Here is a 15,694-nt window from a genome sequence, read left to right on the forward strand (position 1 = left end):
CGACTCAACATTTCCAAAATACGTATATTTTTTTTGGGAATAATCCGTATAAACTACGCTATAAACAAAAAATTGTAGGATTACTTACCGAGTGTGCAGCATTCGACGTCGCCATTGCTTGTTTTCGTCGCGGACCAACGCACGAAACCGCGGCCGCGATTTCTGATAAGTTATTTTTCTGCGAAAAGTTCGTTGAACTTTGGAGACATTATTAATATAAATAATTTTTATGGCCGTTGAATAAGAAATGTTTCTTTCACAAGAAATGTATAAAAGTACAGTACTGTATTAGACTTATGGTACCTAATTTACATACTGTACAGACGATAGTAAACAACTTACTCGTCTAAAGTCTCCATAGCGTGGCGCTGGACGGCGGAAAGTATATATATAATTATAATAAAGTTACAATAAATTAAGTTAATATATAATTATATATACAGTACCTAATTTATATATAATTATATGTACAGTACCTAATTTATATATAATACTGTACAGACGATAGTAAACTCAATTTACCCGCCTAAATTCTCTGTAGCGTGGCGCTGGACAGCGGAAAGTAGTTCGGCTGCCTGATGACATTTTACCGAATTATAGGAGTTTTTTTTACCAGGTTTGTATGGATACCGTCACAATTTTTTTGCCATCTTATAGGAATCGTAATTATAGGAACCTGTGTTATAGGGGGTCCACTGTAATCTCTATAATCAGGGCTATTTTTCAGCTAGAATGTACAGGTACACCATACTTGTAGATAGCATGAAAAGTATTGGTAGCTGATACATAGTACTCAGTAAAAACAATATTATATGTTCATTGACTATATATGCATATCACAGTAATTTTTTAGAAAAGATTACTGTCTATTATAATATATAACAATAAGAATTTAAGCTTATAATTGTAAATAATTAAAAAATAAAATATATTTTACCAAATTTATTTCTAGTATTAACTTTAGTTTTATGATTTAGAAGAATGTTGATAGTAGAATCAAATCCATAATAAGCAGCATGCATTAATGGTGTCCAGCCATATTCATTTGGAAGATCTACAGATGCACCATGAGAAAGCAATAATTGAAGCATATCATTGTCACCATTAGCTGCAGCATACTGTAAAGCTGTAACTCCTTCATTTCCTTGACTATCAACTGAAATTCCTAAATTTAAATAGATAAATAATTTTTAAAAATTTTCATTAGTTGTGTATGAATTAATAAATTAAAATAATATCCAACCTTCATCAAGTAATTTCTTCACAATACTTAAATTTCCATGTTGGCTTGCAATTAGCAGCCTCTGTATATTATCCATCTCTCTAACCCATAAAATATAATCAATTACTTGATATGTAGTTCAAAACGATTGTAAATTATATAAAACATGTAATAAAAATATAAAATTTTAAGCAATATATTGTATTAAATCACAGGATTGTCATTCAAATATAAACATTTTGGTACAATTACACCTCTGAATGAGATAGTTGGGACCAGTGGCACATTATCCTATGGGAATAAAGAGCAATTGTCAGGGGCTGGTCAGAGGGAGACCCAGGCAAATCAATCTTTTATAAAATATTTCTCTCAAAAAATTCCCTTGAAAAAATGTCAAAAGTCAACACTGTGCATGGGCCTCCTAATTCAAATTTGCCTGAGCCCATGCATAACTGGGTGAGACCTTATCATAGCTGTAGACCATACCCATATATACCTTGTTAACATTAGTTAAGTTATTTGAATTCAAGTTTGTGTTCATAGTATAAACAAGTAATTCAAATCAAGTAGATATTTAAATTCAAATCAAATGAGTTAATGCATGCCAGAATCTCAGTAATAACAACTGAAATTGTCAATGAATTATTGAAAATCTAGGAAAATTATGGTAATCGGAAAGAGTCAGTATGGGTGAGAAAGTGGATTAGCAGAAGAATCGTGGTGCATCTCAGTTCCTCACTATATACAGTTTTGAAAATGAAAAATTTGCCTAGTGTTTGAAAATTGTCACTACAATGTGTCTGTGTAAGAAAAGTTTTGAAAATGTTGTAATAAATGCAGGGTGTGGCAACGGAGCAAAGTAAAAAGGGAACAGCTTGGTTTGAACAAAGAGTTTAATCTAGCTGTATAGAGTACACATACCAAAAATGAAAGGAGATAAGGTACAAAGTACAAGAATCTTCTTATATAAACAAAGGTCTAGACATCACCTGGAATGTCCCTAGGAGAGTGTCATGATAATCTCACCAACAGAAAGTCTATTTTCTTATGAACCTCTTCAATATCCACATTTAGTCCTCCATCATTCATTCCTTTCAACAGTTTCTTCATACTTTCGTCTCTCACATTTCTGTTGTGATATTTCTCTCCTTGAACGTTCCATAAAACATCATACTTTTCATAAACTTACTAATCTTTATTCTTATCATTCATGACTTTTAATGATATGACAATAACAACCTCCTCACTTTTTGTAATCAAAACAAGGCTAAAATAGTTCATACTACTTAAGTTATTATCAGTGGCGTGCCATGACATTTGATGATAGGGAAGCTGTGTTTCTATAAGAAGCCAACTTCCAGGGGCAAACAGTTAATTCTTTTTTTAAATGTATTTTTAATAGATTATTTATCTGATATACTTAATAAATAAACAAGTTCAATATAATTACCTCTGTTATTAGATCCAATATATTCCATACGCCCTCTAAATGCCAATTCTTGCTTTGATAAAAACATACAACATAATTTATTTAGATATAATATATCTATTAACCGTAACTATCTCGTTATAATTTTTAATATTTATTTTATATTATTTAATAATGTTAAATTCTATTCCGCTTCGATTTCCAAATTGCTTCAAATACGAAAGAATCGACGATTTTTCGTGTCTTTTGCCAGCTAAATTGTCAAAGCCATTCTTATTCCACACACTAATTTCATTTGAAAATAGTAGGTGAGCCAACAAAACAATTTTTGCATTTTTATGCATCTACATAGCCATTTTATCGTGAAAATGTCAAACAAATTTTTTTATTGAAGTGTTTTTATTTAACTTAGGCATTGGCCTTTCTCTTTTAATAATGTTTTATTTTTCATTATGGGGTCTTGAGCCAAAACTTTTTTAAAATAAATTTTCAATATCACAATAACATTCTGAATCGCTAGCTACAATATAAGGGCTAAAATTAAAAATAAAATTATAAAAACTTACTGGTGAAATAAAATGTGTGGTGGATATACATATCTAGTACAAAACATTCTCCAATTGTATGAATATACTTTTAAAGAAAATTATAATTAAATATAGCTTTGTAATGAAACATACATAAAAATAACATAAATAGTCTTTACTCTTTAAATCTTAACCACTTAGTCAAATAGCTCCCTACGAGTGCAATCAGAGACAGTCCTGCTAGGTGTGCGGTGTGTACATGCACGTGAGTTGCCAAATCACGAGGGTGCCCATACCGGTCAACGTCAAATGCCTCTTTTGTCGCATCACTAGCATATCTCAAAGGATGTGATAGGGTTCTTGTAAATTTTAAATGTTTCTCACCATAGCTGTAAAAGTCTAAATATGTTAAACTTAATAGATTGTCTGTTGTTTGTTTTCTAACTAATTCGTTTTAGGACCAGGTGTTGTCCACGGAAATTTCCAAAATTTACTTTTCGGTCACTCTCGTTGAACTGGAAAAATGTCTGTCTTTATTACATCTAATATTTCAAAGAAATCAGTCCCACTGTACTCAGATAGAGATTGGTTCAGTTAGGCTTTTGTTTAAGTAAAATTTCGGCTCTTTCATCAAGGTTTTGTTTATGTCTCCAATTCCCTAATCGCTTAATTATTTAACTACTTCTTAAGTAGAAATAAGTCGAAACCAGTTACTTTGTACTTGAATATTTGTAGTCTTAGGAAAGAAGTGAAAAGACAAATTTTTATGACAAACGGATACATAAATCGTAAATTTAAGAAAATAAATTCTAGAACTTTTTCTGTACCTCATGCATCTCTCTCATTCATTAAATTTAGTTGTAAATTATGCTACCAAAGTAACAGTTAATTATTTAACATTATACAAGAATTGTACACTTTTTTTCTACATCCCCTTAAAGATGGGACATACAAAATCGTAATATCACTGGTTTAACATTGAAATCCGTGAGTAATATAAGATAGGAGAGCGAAATAAATATATTAAATATTATTTTTAAACTCCTGTCAACTATACAGAAAACTATCATAAAAACATACAGGTAAATTCTTATCGGTTGGGTTAAGTCATAAATCTACTCGTGATTCACGTAATCGGGCGAGGGCAGCTAACAGCCCGGAACCGGTCCTGGATAGAACTGGATGCGTTATATGTATAGCAGCCACCCAAGGTCGTAGGCTTCCACCGGCTAAACTGGGTGAGGTTGGTGCTCTGTAAAGCTCATGCGCGAATCTGGTTTTTTGGATGCTGAAAATACAGTGTTTCCATTCCGCTACTCCGCCACTAATATTCGAATATATAATAACAATCTTTTTTTTTTTTTAACATGCAGTATAGAAATTTGTAATAAGATCCATAATGCAGTTATAATAAAATATTGTGCAATTATTTTCATATAATTAAAATTAATATGTATTTATTTTTTAGAAAATACAAGGGAAGCGGCACATCCATTGCTTCTAATGACAGCATGCCACTGGTTATCATTTAAGGCAAATAAAAAGTAAAAGAACCTCAACTGCACTTGAAACTTGGAAGGATATGTCAAGTCAAGCATGGGTGTCAGTTCTTTAAAAGTTGAGGTATGGAATTTTGTGAAAGCAGGACCCTGCATTTCACAAAATGGTGATGCATTGCTTAGAGTTAGAAAAATTTTGATACTTTGGATTATGTAAGAGTTTGATTGGTCAAAATCCAAGGAAAAAATTTGTTTTCATACCAAGAGCAAGTGCCTTGGCTTGCTTTGCATTAAATTATAAATAATTTTTTCAATATTCTGAGGTATGGTATTCCATACCTGCAAAAATGTAGGGTATGGAGTCTTCCATACCTTCCATAGTGGAAACAACACCCCTGAAGTCAAGTAAATAGTAGGTTCACATTAGTCCAGTGGTTTCAAGTAACTAGACTAATGTGATTGTGGTTTTAGATGCAAAAAGTCAAAGGAACCTTACCTCTACAGGGGGGTCTATAACCATAGGAGTAGCAAATCCCTCATTCAGAGTTCACATCATACAAACATTTTATATTTTTAATTAATTTTTTAGAAATTTGAGTTTCAAATTCAAATTTCTGAAAAATTAATTACTTGAAAAACTTAAAAAACATTTAATATTTTTAAAATTAATTATTATATTCATTTCATCTTTAAAACAAAATTTTAATTTAAAAAAGTAATTAAAACTGTAATAAAAACACTAATTTAATTAATTTAAGAATTTATATTTATAATTACAGATAGATATTCATTATTATCTTCAATTAGGCCATAATTCAACTAAAAATAAACGAATTAACGTCTTTATTAGAAGGAATGAATGGAAAACTTTCAATTACTGAGAACAAAGTGATAGCAGCCATGTGTACGAGTGACGTAACAAAAACAATTTAATAACGAGTAACGCTATTGGTGCGATGGAAAAAATATATCCAATCTCTTATCAGTTAAGAAATATCGCTGATGGAAGAGGTTGCGCACGTGATCGTTGGCGGGGAGAGAGTTCATATGGTGGTTTAAAGATATTTATTATGTTTGTGTTGAATTAATCATTATAACATGGCTGTTGCCGTTGCTGTTATAGGCAAGGAGGTTTGTGTTTTAAACAACATTAATTCTAAGTTAATGTTGAGTCTGAAGTATTCGTTTGATATACTTTGTCACTAATTTTGATGAATAAGACATAAATTATAAGAAATTATGTATTTTTTGGGGAAATCGTATGGCATCATTGTCACAAGATTGCATGAAACGATTATAGGCTATGGACATTTCTTTTATGTTTCTCTGTTCAATGTATTTTCAATTAATTATATCTGGCCATTGTCCTCCCTTTCTAATAGAAGTAATTCTTTTTACTTTTTACTCTATATTTCGTGGAAGAGTTATCTTTGGTTTATGTGTTTAACCTAAAACACTCATCATACAGACATTCAATCATTTCATATTTCCTTGTTGTCTAAGATTTATTTCTAAATTTCGATGTACTTCATGTGATAATTTTTATTGTCTTTATAATTGTTTTTAGTAATTTCACATATATGCAGTATGTGTTCCTCAAATAAATCTTTACCCGGTTTATTTTGAGCCTACTAAATGTTGAGTGGATAAAACCACTGAACACTGGTAGTCTGTTGTGGGTTTGCACCTCACCAGCTGGTTGGCCATGTGGAGTTTTCTGGGTTTTCTTCACATTTGTAACACCTAAATAGGATATATAAACTTCTCAAAGCCTGCTATTTTAGTAATATGCCAAATAACTACCGGATTAATTTGGACTATTTTACGGCTATTAAAAATAATAGTGGTAAAGTGGCCTGATTTAATCCGGCAGTTGTTTGGCATATTACCTGGATGGGCTAGTTTCCCATAAAAGTCCTCCCAGGAGGCATCCCCTCAACAGATCACCCATGTATCACATTGTCGTAAATTAATCAAACTTACTTGTTAGTGTATTTTACAGCATTGATACTTCTCTCAGATTTATATGCAGATTACTTAAATTATGAAGTCTCAAAATTTTTATTTGTGAAATAAAACCAAGTGATAGTTTGATGGATGAACAACTGATACTTACATATAATACTGACATAGTCGAGTTTCAGAAAGTGTCAAATGAGAAGGTAATAAGTTACTGAAAATGACAAGTTTTTTGGATAGCAATGATGCTATTCTAAATAATTGAATTTTCATAAAGGTATTATATGTGCAAATCTGTGTACATAATAATTACATACTGACAATTTCTATTTCTAGTTAAATTTTGATTAAAAAAAACTATTGACTATTTAGTGATTACTTTTGAGTTAGTGACATTTGCATGGTGGCATTTTGCACTGGCATTGTGAAAAAGAGGTTCTGTTATTTGTTAACATGTGAAATTTATTTATTTTATATATTTTTATTCTAACTCTTTTTGTCTTGTGGGCATTAAGAGGGCCTCTTCCAGTAAGCCCATAATGGATTCAGCCAGGTCCACAATGGAGTGGCTGGGTGGTGAGGTACAGGACCCAACATATCCAGATGGACCACCCCTAGGAATTTTTCAACTCGTCCAGATTCAATCCTGGGTCCCCCAGAGCAGTAGGCTGCCACCTTGACCACTCAGCCATCTGGCCATCATGCAGAATTTATCATCAAGTATTGCCAAAGAATAATGATAACTTATTTGATCCTAGTGTTACATTATAGAGATAAAAATTAGATTACATGTATTTTTTTGTTTTTGAACAACAAAGCAAGTTTTAATTAATGTCAAATTATCGAGAGTTCAATTTCTGGGACTCTACTGTAGTTTGAAAATTCAAACTATTCAAATCATCATAATTCTTTATCTTAATTTTTGATTAATGAAAAATTAAGAATTCAAGGAATGATCCATTCTCAAAAAAGTCTTTTTCAATAAGATAACAAATGTTTTAAGTTTCTTAAATATCAAAATTCTCTATTATTTATCAATTACATTTATTAAAGTGTAGTGAAATAATAATTTTATAAGCTATTAAGTCTATTTTTTTTAATAAGTTAATAAGTAAATTTTGACGATGGTCAAATATTTTATTATACATTTTAAATTTAATTCCTAATTAATTCTTTAATTTGAGTCATTTGTATGAATGTGGTAAATAAAGTGCTCATGTTTTTTTCTTGATGACAGTATATAATCAATAAATCTGTGAATTACAGTTCTTGAATGTTTTCTTGACCAAATTCTTTTGAGAATCAATATTTATATTATAGAAAAGGAACAAATGTGATTATAAAAGGTATATTATGTTATGAAGAGATGAAATGCTTTATTTAAAATATAAAACTTCCATATCAGTTTATTAATCCAAAAATATAGTTTTTTTTGTATTATTAATGTTAAGCAAAATTATCACCTTTTTTAATATTCTAGCAAATAATTTAATATCGTAAAAATGTTTTTGATAATTAAGGGAATGAATACAAATGTATGCTTAGTTATTATTTTTTTGTAATTTTAATTTAAGTTCTATTTCTTTAATGTTCTTTTTACTTTATTATTTAACTGATGAAGATCGTTAAAGAGGATCAAAAACGTTTTTATGATATTAAATTATTTGCTGGAATATTTAAAAAGGTGATAATTTTGCTTAATTCTTTCTAGTTCCAGTACAAGTTAATATTTTTATTATTAATGTTTGTAAAATGGATTGTAGAAACTGAAAGTGCTAGGATAATTAAGATGTAAACTTTGGAAAAATTGTTGAATTTTTGGTTAAATGAGATGCTTTAGCATGCTAAACTGAACATAGCTAATAAATAAAAAGTATAAAATCACTTTTTAAAACTTAATTTAAATGCATTGTTAAGTTTAATATTATTTGCATTTGAAATTATAGAAAATTTATTCTTGCAAAATGGCTTGTATATTGTCTCATTTAATAAAATGCTTAATGGAATGGAAATAAGATGTTTATTCATTTGTTCTAAACAAGTTTTTTAGTTTTCAAAGTTCATTTTATTAAAACTTAAAATATGGATAAAATTGATATATCTGCAAATATTCAACTAATTTATTTTATCAATAATTTTGATCTCCAAGAAAGCAGAGAAATATGCAAATTTTCAAATATTCTTTAATCAGACAATGTCAAGATAACTTTATAAATCAATGGTTATTTGCATTTTTCACCAAATGCTCACCCTCTGGTGTTTGAAAACAAAACTATTCTATCTGGGTTGTTTGATTCATTCTTGTATATTATCAGCAGTAAAGATGAATAGCAATAGAAAAAGGAAAGCTTTCTGTTGCATTCCAAATTGCAATTTCAAAGCCTTACGGGAGCCTAATATAAGTTTTTGTCTATTCCCACATGAAAAACAGATGATTATTTGGAAATTGGTCAGTTATATTTATGAGCTTCTCTGAATTCTGAGCGAGTGGATTAGATTTAAGAATTGGCAGTTTCCTGATTGTCCAGCTTTACACAAACAAGTTATGCTGTCAATTTTAAAACATATTTTCTTAAAGTTTAAAATGCCAGTAATTTTGTGTGGGATAGAGGATCGGATTTAAGAATTTCAAAGCCCTAAGCTGAACTCTGTAAGACCCCTTACCAACCATTTACAATTTTAGAAGTCAATCATAAAAAGAAAAGAATTAAATCAGACTATGTCTCTGATTTAATACGGATATTGGAAGAAAAAGATGTGAGGTTTCACTAGTCTTCTGGTTTATAACTGAATTTAATTAAATTTTTATACCCAGTCTCTTAAAAATCTTTTTTAAATTGGTTTTATCAATTTTTTTAAAAAGATCTTATGTTAATTCTTAGAAAAAAATTAATGAAATACTACACAAAATAAAAAGTAAAGTATATTTTGTTGGTTTGTAAAAAATGTTTATTACAAAATTTGACTTCAATTTTCTTTTTTGTACAAATGTTTGAGGCCCTAAGCAACAACTTACATAGCTTTTTACTGGTAAATCCAGCCCTGATAGGACAATGTCAAAGCTGATGTTTTTTAACACAAAGAGCACAAATATGTATAGAACGATCTCGCTCATTTGTTTCGATAACACATAATGACGTGTCTCACTAGCAATAATTGTTCTCCTTCTATAAAAGTTCTCGATAAACAGCTACAAGCAGCATATATCATTATATTGGACAGTAATATATAAGCGATCCAGATAAAGTAGCCATTTTGTAAAAATGCAGCACCCTCTATAGTTCATGAAAAATGTGAATACTAAATTTGGTATCAGGATAAAATAGAAAATGTATTGGGATGGAGGAAAAAGTCTTTAGTTATAACTATTTGTAAATGTAGAAAAATCAATAAAATTTGAAGTTACATTGAACTTATCTGGAAAAAGCCTAGAATCATATATTTCTAGGCTTTTTCCAGATAATTTTCAATCAGAACTGATTTAATTTAAATTGAGTTTTATAATGTCTAGTGGTTTTGCTGAAAGTAATGACCAACATCATATTACAATAAACCATTGGTAACAAAGAATATGTGATAGGGCCTATGTCTAGTGGTGATATCTGTAACAATATGGTGAGAAAAGCTGGCAAAGACTTGCACAACTTTTCCAGCACTGAGCAGGAAGTTTGATAATTTTCAGTTATACTACAATATAAAATTTAAATAATAAAAGCTGTAATTTTGTTAAATTATGATAAAAATCTCCATTCAAAATAATATTTAAATTTAAATAAAATACCATGACACTAGCTGAAGGTTAAAATTGTATGTGGTGCCATCTGTTATGAGATGTTATTAAAAAATAAGTTTTATATTATTAATTATTATAAAAAGAACATAGTAATGAGTTTTTAAAAAAATTGTAAATGTCAATAATGAGTAAAATTTTTATTAAGTCCAACCCCACTCGAGATATGACACATCTCCCATCTATTGCCCCTTTGACCTTTAACCACCAAAATTTAATAGTATTAATGCCCTATATATATAGAAATAGTCCTGCCAAGTTTCAAAATTTTTAGTTTATCCAGTCTTGAGATAATGCAAAATAGATGCTGACAGACGCGCACAAAATTTTGTAAGATTTTTTTTACATTTTTGCTCTTTGAGTGTAAAAATGTCAAGAATGAAAAACTCAGGTCAAAATTTGATTAATCACCATATTTTCCCTATGTTACATTCTGTAACATCTGGAAAAGTAAAAAAGAATAGAATGTAAACAAAATTGTAAAAACATTATTATTATTGATGAATTTAAATACAATTTTTTTAAGACATTAAATTATTTGCTGCAGCTTAGCATCCTGAATTAAACTATTAAATCAAATTTTGCATTATTGAGAAGGAATGTGTTTTAAGCTTTTAGAAACATTTCAGAAATAGAAAACTTGAATATATAAAATTCAAATACTATGTAATTTTNGGACTTAACATTTATATAAGTCCGAAATGCATATGTGGAAACAATAAAAGAAGTGTCTAACCTGAAAGCTGTAATGATAGTCTACCAAACTTAATGTTGGATTAAAGAGACATATATACATAGAAATAATCCTGCCAAGTTTCAAAAGTTTGGTTTGTGTAATCCTGAGATATAATGTAAAATAGATGCCGATACCACATACACATCTAGACACCTACTCATTTATACACCCCCGCACAAAATTTTGTTTCATAATGGTGATTTTTACATTTTTGGGCTCGTGGTGTGCGAAAACATCAAGAAATGCAAAACCTGGGAATCACAATTTGGCCAATCACCATATGCCAGATTTTATAACAGTTATAGGAAAGTAAAATTATCAAGTAATAATGCAATGTCATTTTGACAGTGTACAATGCTGAATTCATTAGGAGGAAATTCCTTCAGTTGATATTCACCAAAAACTAAAATGTGTATAATGAATTATATAACTGGATTACAGAGATGAATTATATACATAGTGTATAATGAAGTTTGTTTAAGTGTTCTTAGTGCAAGATTGATCTTATGATGGCTTAAACAAAGATGATAAAACCTGTAATAGTTGCTTATGTATGGTCTCAAATGAATCAGCTAAGGACAGATCTAATGCTTTAATTCTATTCTCTAAGTGAAAGTTTATTATAGAAATTGCAGAACATTTTTTAAAATTTGTTATTGTGAAGTGCAAGAGATGGTAGAGTTTCAGATATTACAAAGCTTATTTCTGTTGAGTACCTCAATTTCTGTCAGATGATTGTAAACTTGAACTCATTTTCACACAGTCCATATCTGGTTTCTTTAAATTATCACTTGTTTGGTTTCACAACAAAATAGATGCAATTACAGCATTACAAAAACAATGAAACAGTCATTTAAATTATTTTTTAATTGTGTATATATTCAGACGGTTGAAACAAATTTTTTGCATGGAAAATTTTCAAACTTTTAGAATTGTGACAAATCAGTCAGAATGGGGATTTTGTAATAAAATAAATAAATATGTGTTGATTATACTAAAATGGTATTTTTATTTTTGTTATTACTGAAGTAAAACTAATGTGACAAAAGTTTAGGTACAAACCTTGTAGAGGTAATTTTATAAATAATACAAGATTAATTATTTCTTCTGTTGTGTAGCCTATATGATAATTATTATGAAATGACAAACAGAATGATCATCTTTGAATTTCCAAGAGCATTACTACCTTGCTTACTTGATATTATTCCCTGAAGTTTTATAATTTTGGTATTGATGAGGTAGTTTTAAAGTATAATAGAATATGAAAAAAGTTAATTCTGATGTGCTGTGTTTTGCCTTTGAACATTATTTTTTCATTCAAGAATATAATGTATCAAACTGTTAGTATATTGATCATAATCATGCTAATAAAAGTTCTATTATTATTTAGGACAAAATTATAAAAAATAATACTGCATTTAATAAGCATTAAATTTAATAAATGTTTGAATTCAGTAGCAGAAAATAATAATGTTTTCAGTCTACTGGAACTATATGTATATAATAAAGTAGCATTTCATTACACAAATATTATGGTACACATGCAACACACTACTGCTTAATATTGATACATGAAAAAATAGTAAAATTTACTCTAAGGTATATTTTACTATTATTAAATATTAGCTGGCAAAGCTATAACTTAATTAATGTGCTTTCTTACCACACAAGAGCGAGACTGGATTTTTTAATGATATTTTACTATTATTAGTTCAGGACAACCAAGATAAATTTATCATCAATTATAGTATTAATCCTTATATAAAGAACATAAACACTGTTCTTTTTACATGTTGAATTACTTAAGCAGTACTGTGTTGAATTCTTTCATTATGTACCAAGTTTTTGTCATTTTACATTTTACTTTCCTAGCTGTTATGTATATATAACAAGGGAATGTATTGGAACTGTGTCAAATTTGATCCTGTGAGTTTTTTTGCAAATCTCCACATTTTGAGACCACCTAAACCCAAAAAGGTAAAAGAAAAAAGAAAAGGCAAAAAATATTGTGTGTGTTGGTATCTATTTTGTTTATTATGTCTGGATAGGATAAAGATTAAGAAATGAAATTTGGTACAACAACTTGTGTATAAAGCACATTAATGCTATTAAATTTGGTCGGTGAAAGGTTGAGGGGATGGGAAGATAAGGGGTCATGTCATATCTCAAATGGAGTAGGACTTAATGGAGATTTTAAACATTATTAGCATTTACAAATTTTTATGAAACTAATCATTATCCTCAAAATTATGCTTTTTTATATTTGATAATAATTAAAAATATTGAAAGTTTTTATGATAAAAAATCTCATAACAGGTGGCAAAATTTTATTATATTTTAATAAATCTCAAAACAGTCAGGAAAGTTACACAACTTGTTCCTGGATTTTTAAGATTATGGAGAGGCTGGAGATTTTCCCTGAGCCTAGAGATGACAGAAATCCATAGCAGTCTCTACCCCTATAAATTAATGTTATTTTTACTGACAAAGAATAAAATCTTTAAGGTTACTTTTTATTAATAAGAAACATTCTACATATTTCATTTATTCAAAGAAGAAATGGCAAAAGGAGCCCAGGAGTAGTTTGTGCCTCTTTTGCCATTTGCTATAAAGGCATTTGACATCCCTGAATGTTGAAGATCATTAGTTTAGAATATTATTCGTTTATTATGAAATTTTTTTTGTATATTTTGGAAATATTTTTAAAATTTTGTTTAGTTTACATATTTTAATGACAGTATTGAATAATAATGATTTATTACTTTAATTATTATTTATTATAAATGAACTTTTGTTAGAAAGGTATGTTTTTGTAGTATGTAATAAACTAAACACAATAAAAGTAATAAAGAATTGTTTTCAGAATTATCCACTATATGTCAAGACTATTACACCAACCAACGAGTTGAAGTTTCTGTATACAATCCATACTTCTTTAGATGTCATTGAAGAAAAAATATCTACAGCTAATAAGAATACTGGAGATTTGAGAGAATTATATTTGGGTTTGCTATATCCCACAGAAGATTACAGAGTGTAAGGAGGTTTATTGCATTGAATTCTCTTTAAATAAAAATCAGTAATGAAAGAACAAAAACATAATTTTATTATTAATTTATATTATATTTTTGGGTAAAAATTAATTAAAATTATAATTCATAAGATTATTTTTATTTTCTATTTTGGCTGTAATTTGCTTTATCTGTTTCTTCACAATGTTAATTTTTCATATATAATAAATACGTACTGGAAGTAGAATAAGTTGAAAAATAAACAACACCAATATAAATCCAGCAAAATTTAATAAAATAAAAACGTTTTCAATCGTTTTTCAATGATCATCCTCAGTTACCAAGATAGAAAATTAAATATAGAACATAAAATGTGTTCGAAATAAATACAAAAAATGAAAATTAACGGAAAGCGCCCTGGCGGACGTATTAATGAAAAATTAATAAATAAACCAAATAAATAGTGAAAATTAATAATTGTAGAAGGATCTCCATGCAGTAGATAATGAGTCGGCGTCTCTATGGTTTATACAACCAGTTTTCATCTGCGTTTTATAGATTTCCAATCTCTCTAGATGTTTGATCATTTGCCTATTATTCGTCATTTTTATAATTGTCGCATGATCCCATTGTACGTTAATATCTTGTTGTTTTGTGTATGATGCCAACACAGTGTTATCCAGGTTCCTATTGATTGTATATTTGTGTTCCTTGAGCCTTTGCTTTAGACTGCGCATCATTGCACCCACGTAAACCAGCCTGGAATCAAATCATTGGTCATGTAAAGGCACCGAATATATACCCATTGTTGAATTCCGATCCTCCTCCTTTTTATCATTTCTTAAAAGTTTGAAAATAGTGGGATTGCGCCGGTATACAATGTGAAAGTTATTAGACTTGGCAGTAGATTTGTGTATCTTGTTTAAAAATGGGATGTAATTAAGCACTATTTGTTTATTACGGTCAACCCTGGGAGAATGCCGTGCAGTGGATTGGAAGGATGAAATAAGATCATCTCTATCTCTTTTTTTGGATATCCGTGAAGTTGGGCTATCTTAAGAATGTACTCCAGTTCTCTTATCGTATCGCAAAAACTTGTACAATGCGTATAAGCACGTTTAATCCATGATCTGAAAACTGCTAATTTGATATGCCTGGGATCGACTGATTGGTGTGGGATGATAACAGGTTGAAAGCAGGGTTTACGGTAAATATCAGTCCAAATCTCTCCTTGCTTGCACGTAATGGAAATGTCCAGGAAGTTAACACTGTAGCTACTCTTTTGATCTAGTTGCAACGTTAAACTGTAAGGGTTATTATTGATCTTGTTTATAAAATATTGTAGTTTAGGTTCTTCACGCCAAAGTATGAAAATGTCATCAATATATCTGACGTACAAAACGATTTGCTGTTGGAATTCGGGTAGAACGGCGTTTTCAAGTTGATGCAAAATGTGGCTTCCCAACACTCTTGATTGAAAAGCAGTTAGTCAACTTCTTCCGTGCTAGAGACTGCCTACAN

The 15,694-nt window shown here is 29.4% G+C and overlaps 1 protein-coding gene across 3 annotated transcripts in view; it reads right to left on the reverse strand.

The window, feature by feature from the left end:
* Positions 1–5,588, reverse strand: part of LOC111635763 (ankyrin repeat and SAM domain-containing protein 6-like) — a 57,296-nt gene extending 51,708 nt beyond the window's left edge. For 2 of the 3 annotated variants that reach the window (XM_023380829.1, XM_023380827.1), the window contains exons 1-3: positions 5,455–5,588; positions 1,244–1,323; positions 938–1,165 (exon numbers count right to left, since the gene is read on the reverse strand). In XM_023380829.1, the coding sequence (XP_023236597.1) occupies positions 938–1,165; positions 1,244–1,323; positions 5,455–5,468 (322 nt within the window). In that variant the 5' untranslated portion in view covers positions 5,469–5,588. Of the gene's footprint in view, positions 1–937; positions 1,166–1,243; positions 1,329–5,454 lie in introns of all 3 variants that reach the window. The other variant, XM_023380828.1, reaches the window with a different exon arrangement.
* Positions 5,589–15,694: the final 10,106 nt, after the last annotated feature.

This window comes from Centruroides sculpturatus, unplaced genomic scaffold (assembly GCF_000671375.1).
Source record: "Centruroides sculpturatus isolate CEXI.00-Female unplaced genomic scaffold, Cexi_2.0 scaffold935, whole genome shotgun sequence".
Classification (NCBI taxonomy): domain Eukaryota; kingdom Metazoa; phylum Arthropoda; class Arachnida; order Scorpiones; family Buthidae; genus Centruroides; species Centruroides sculpturatus.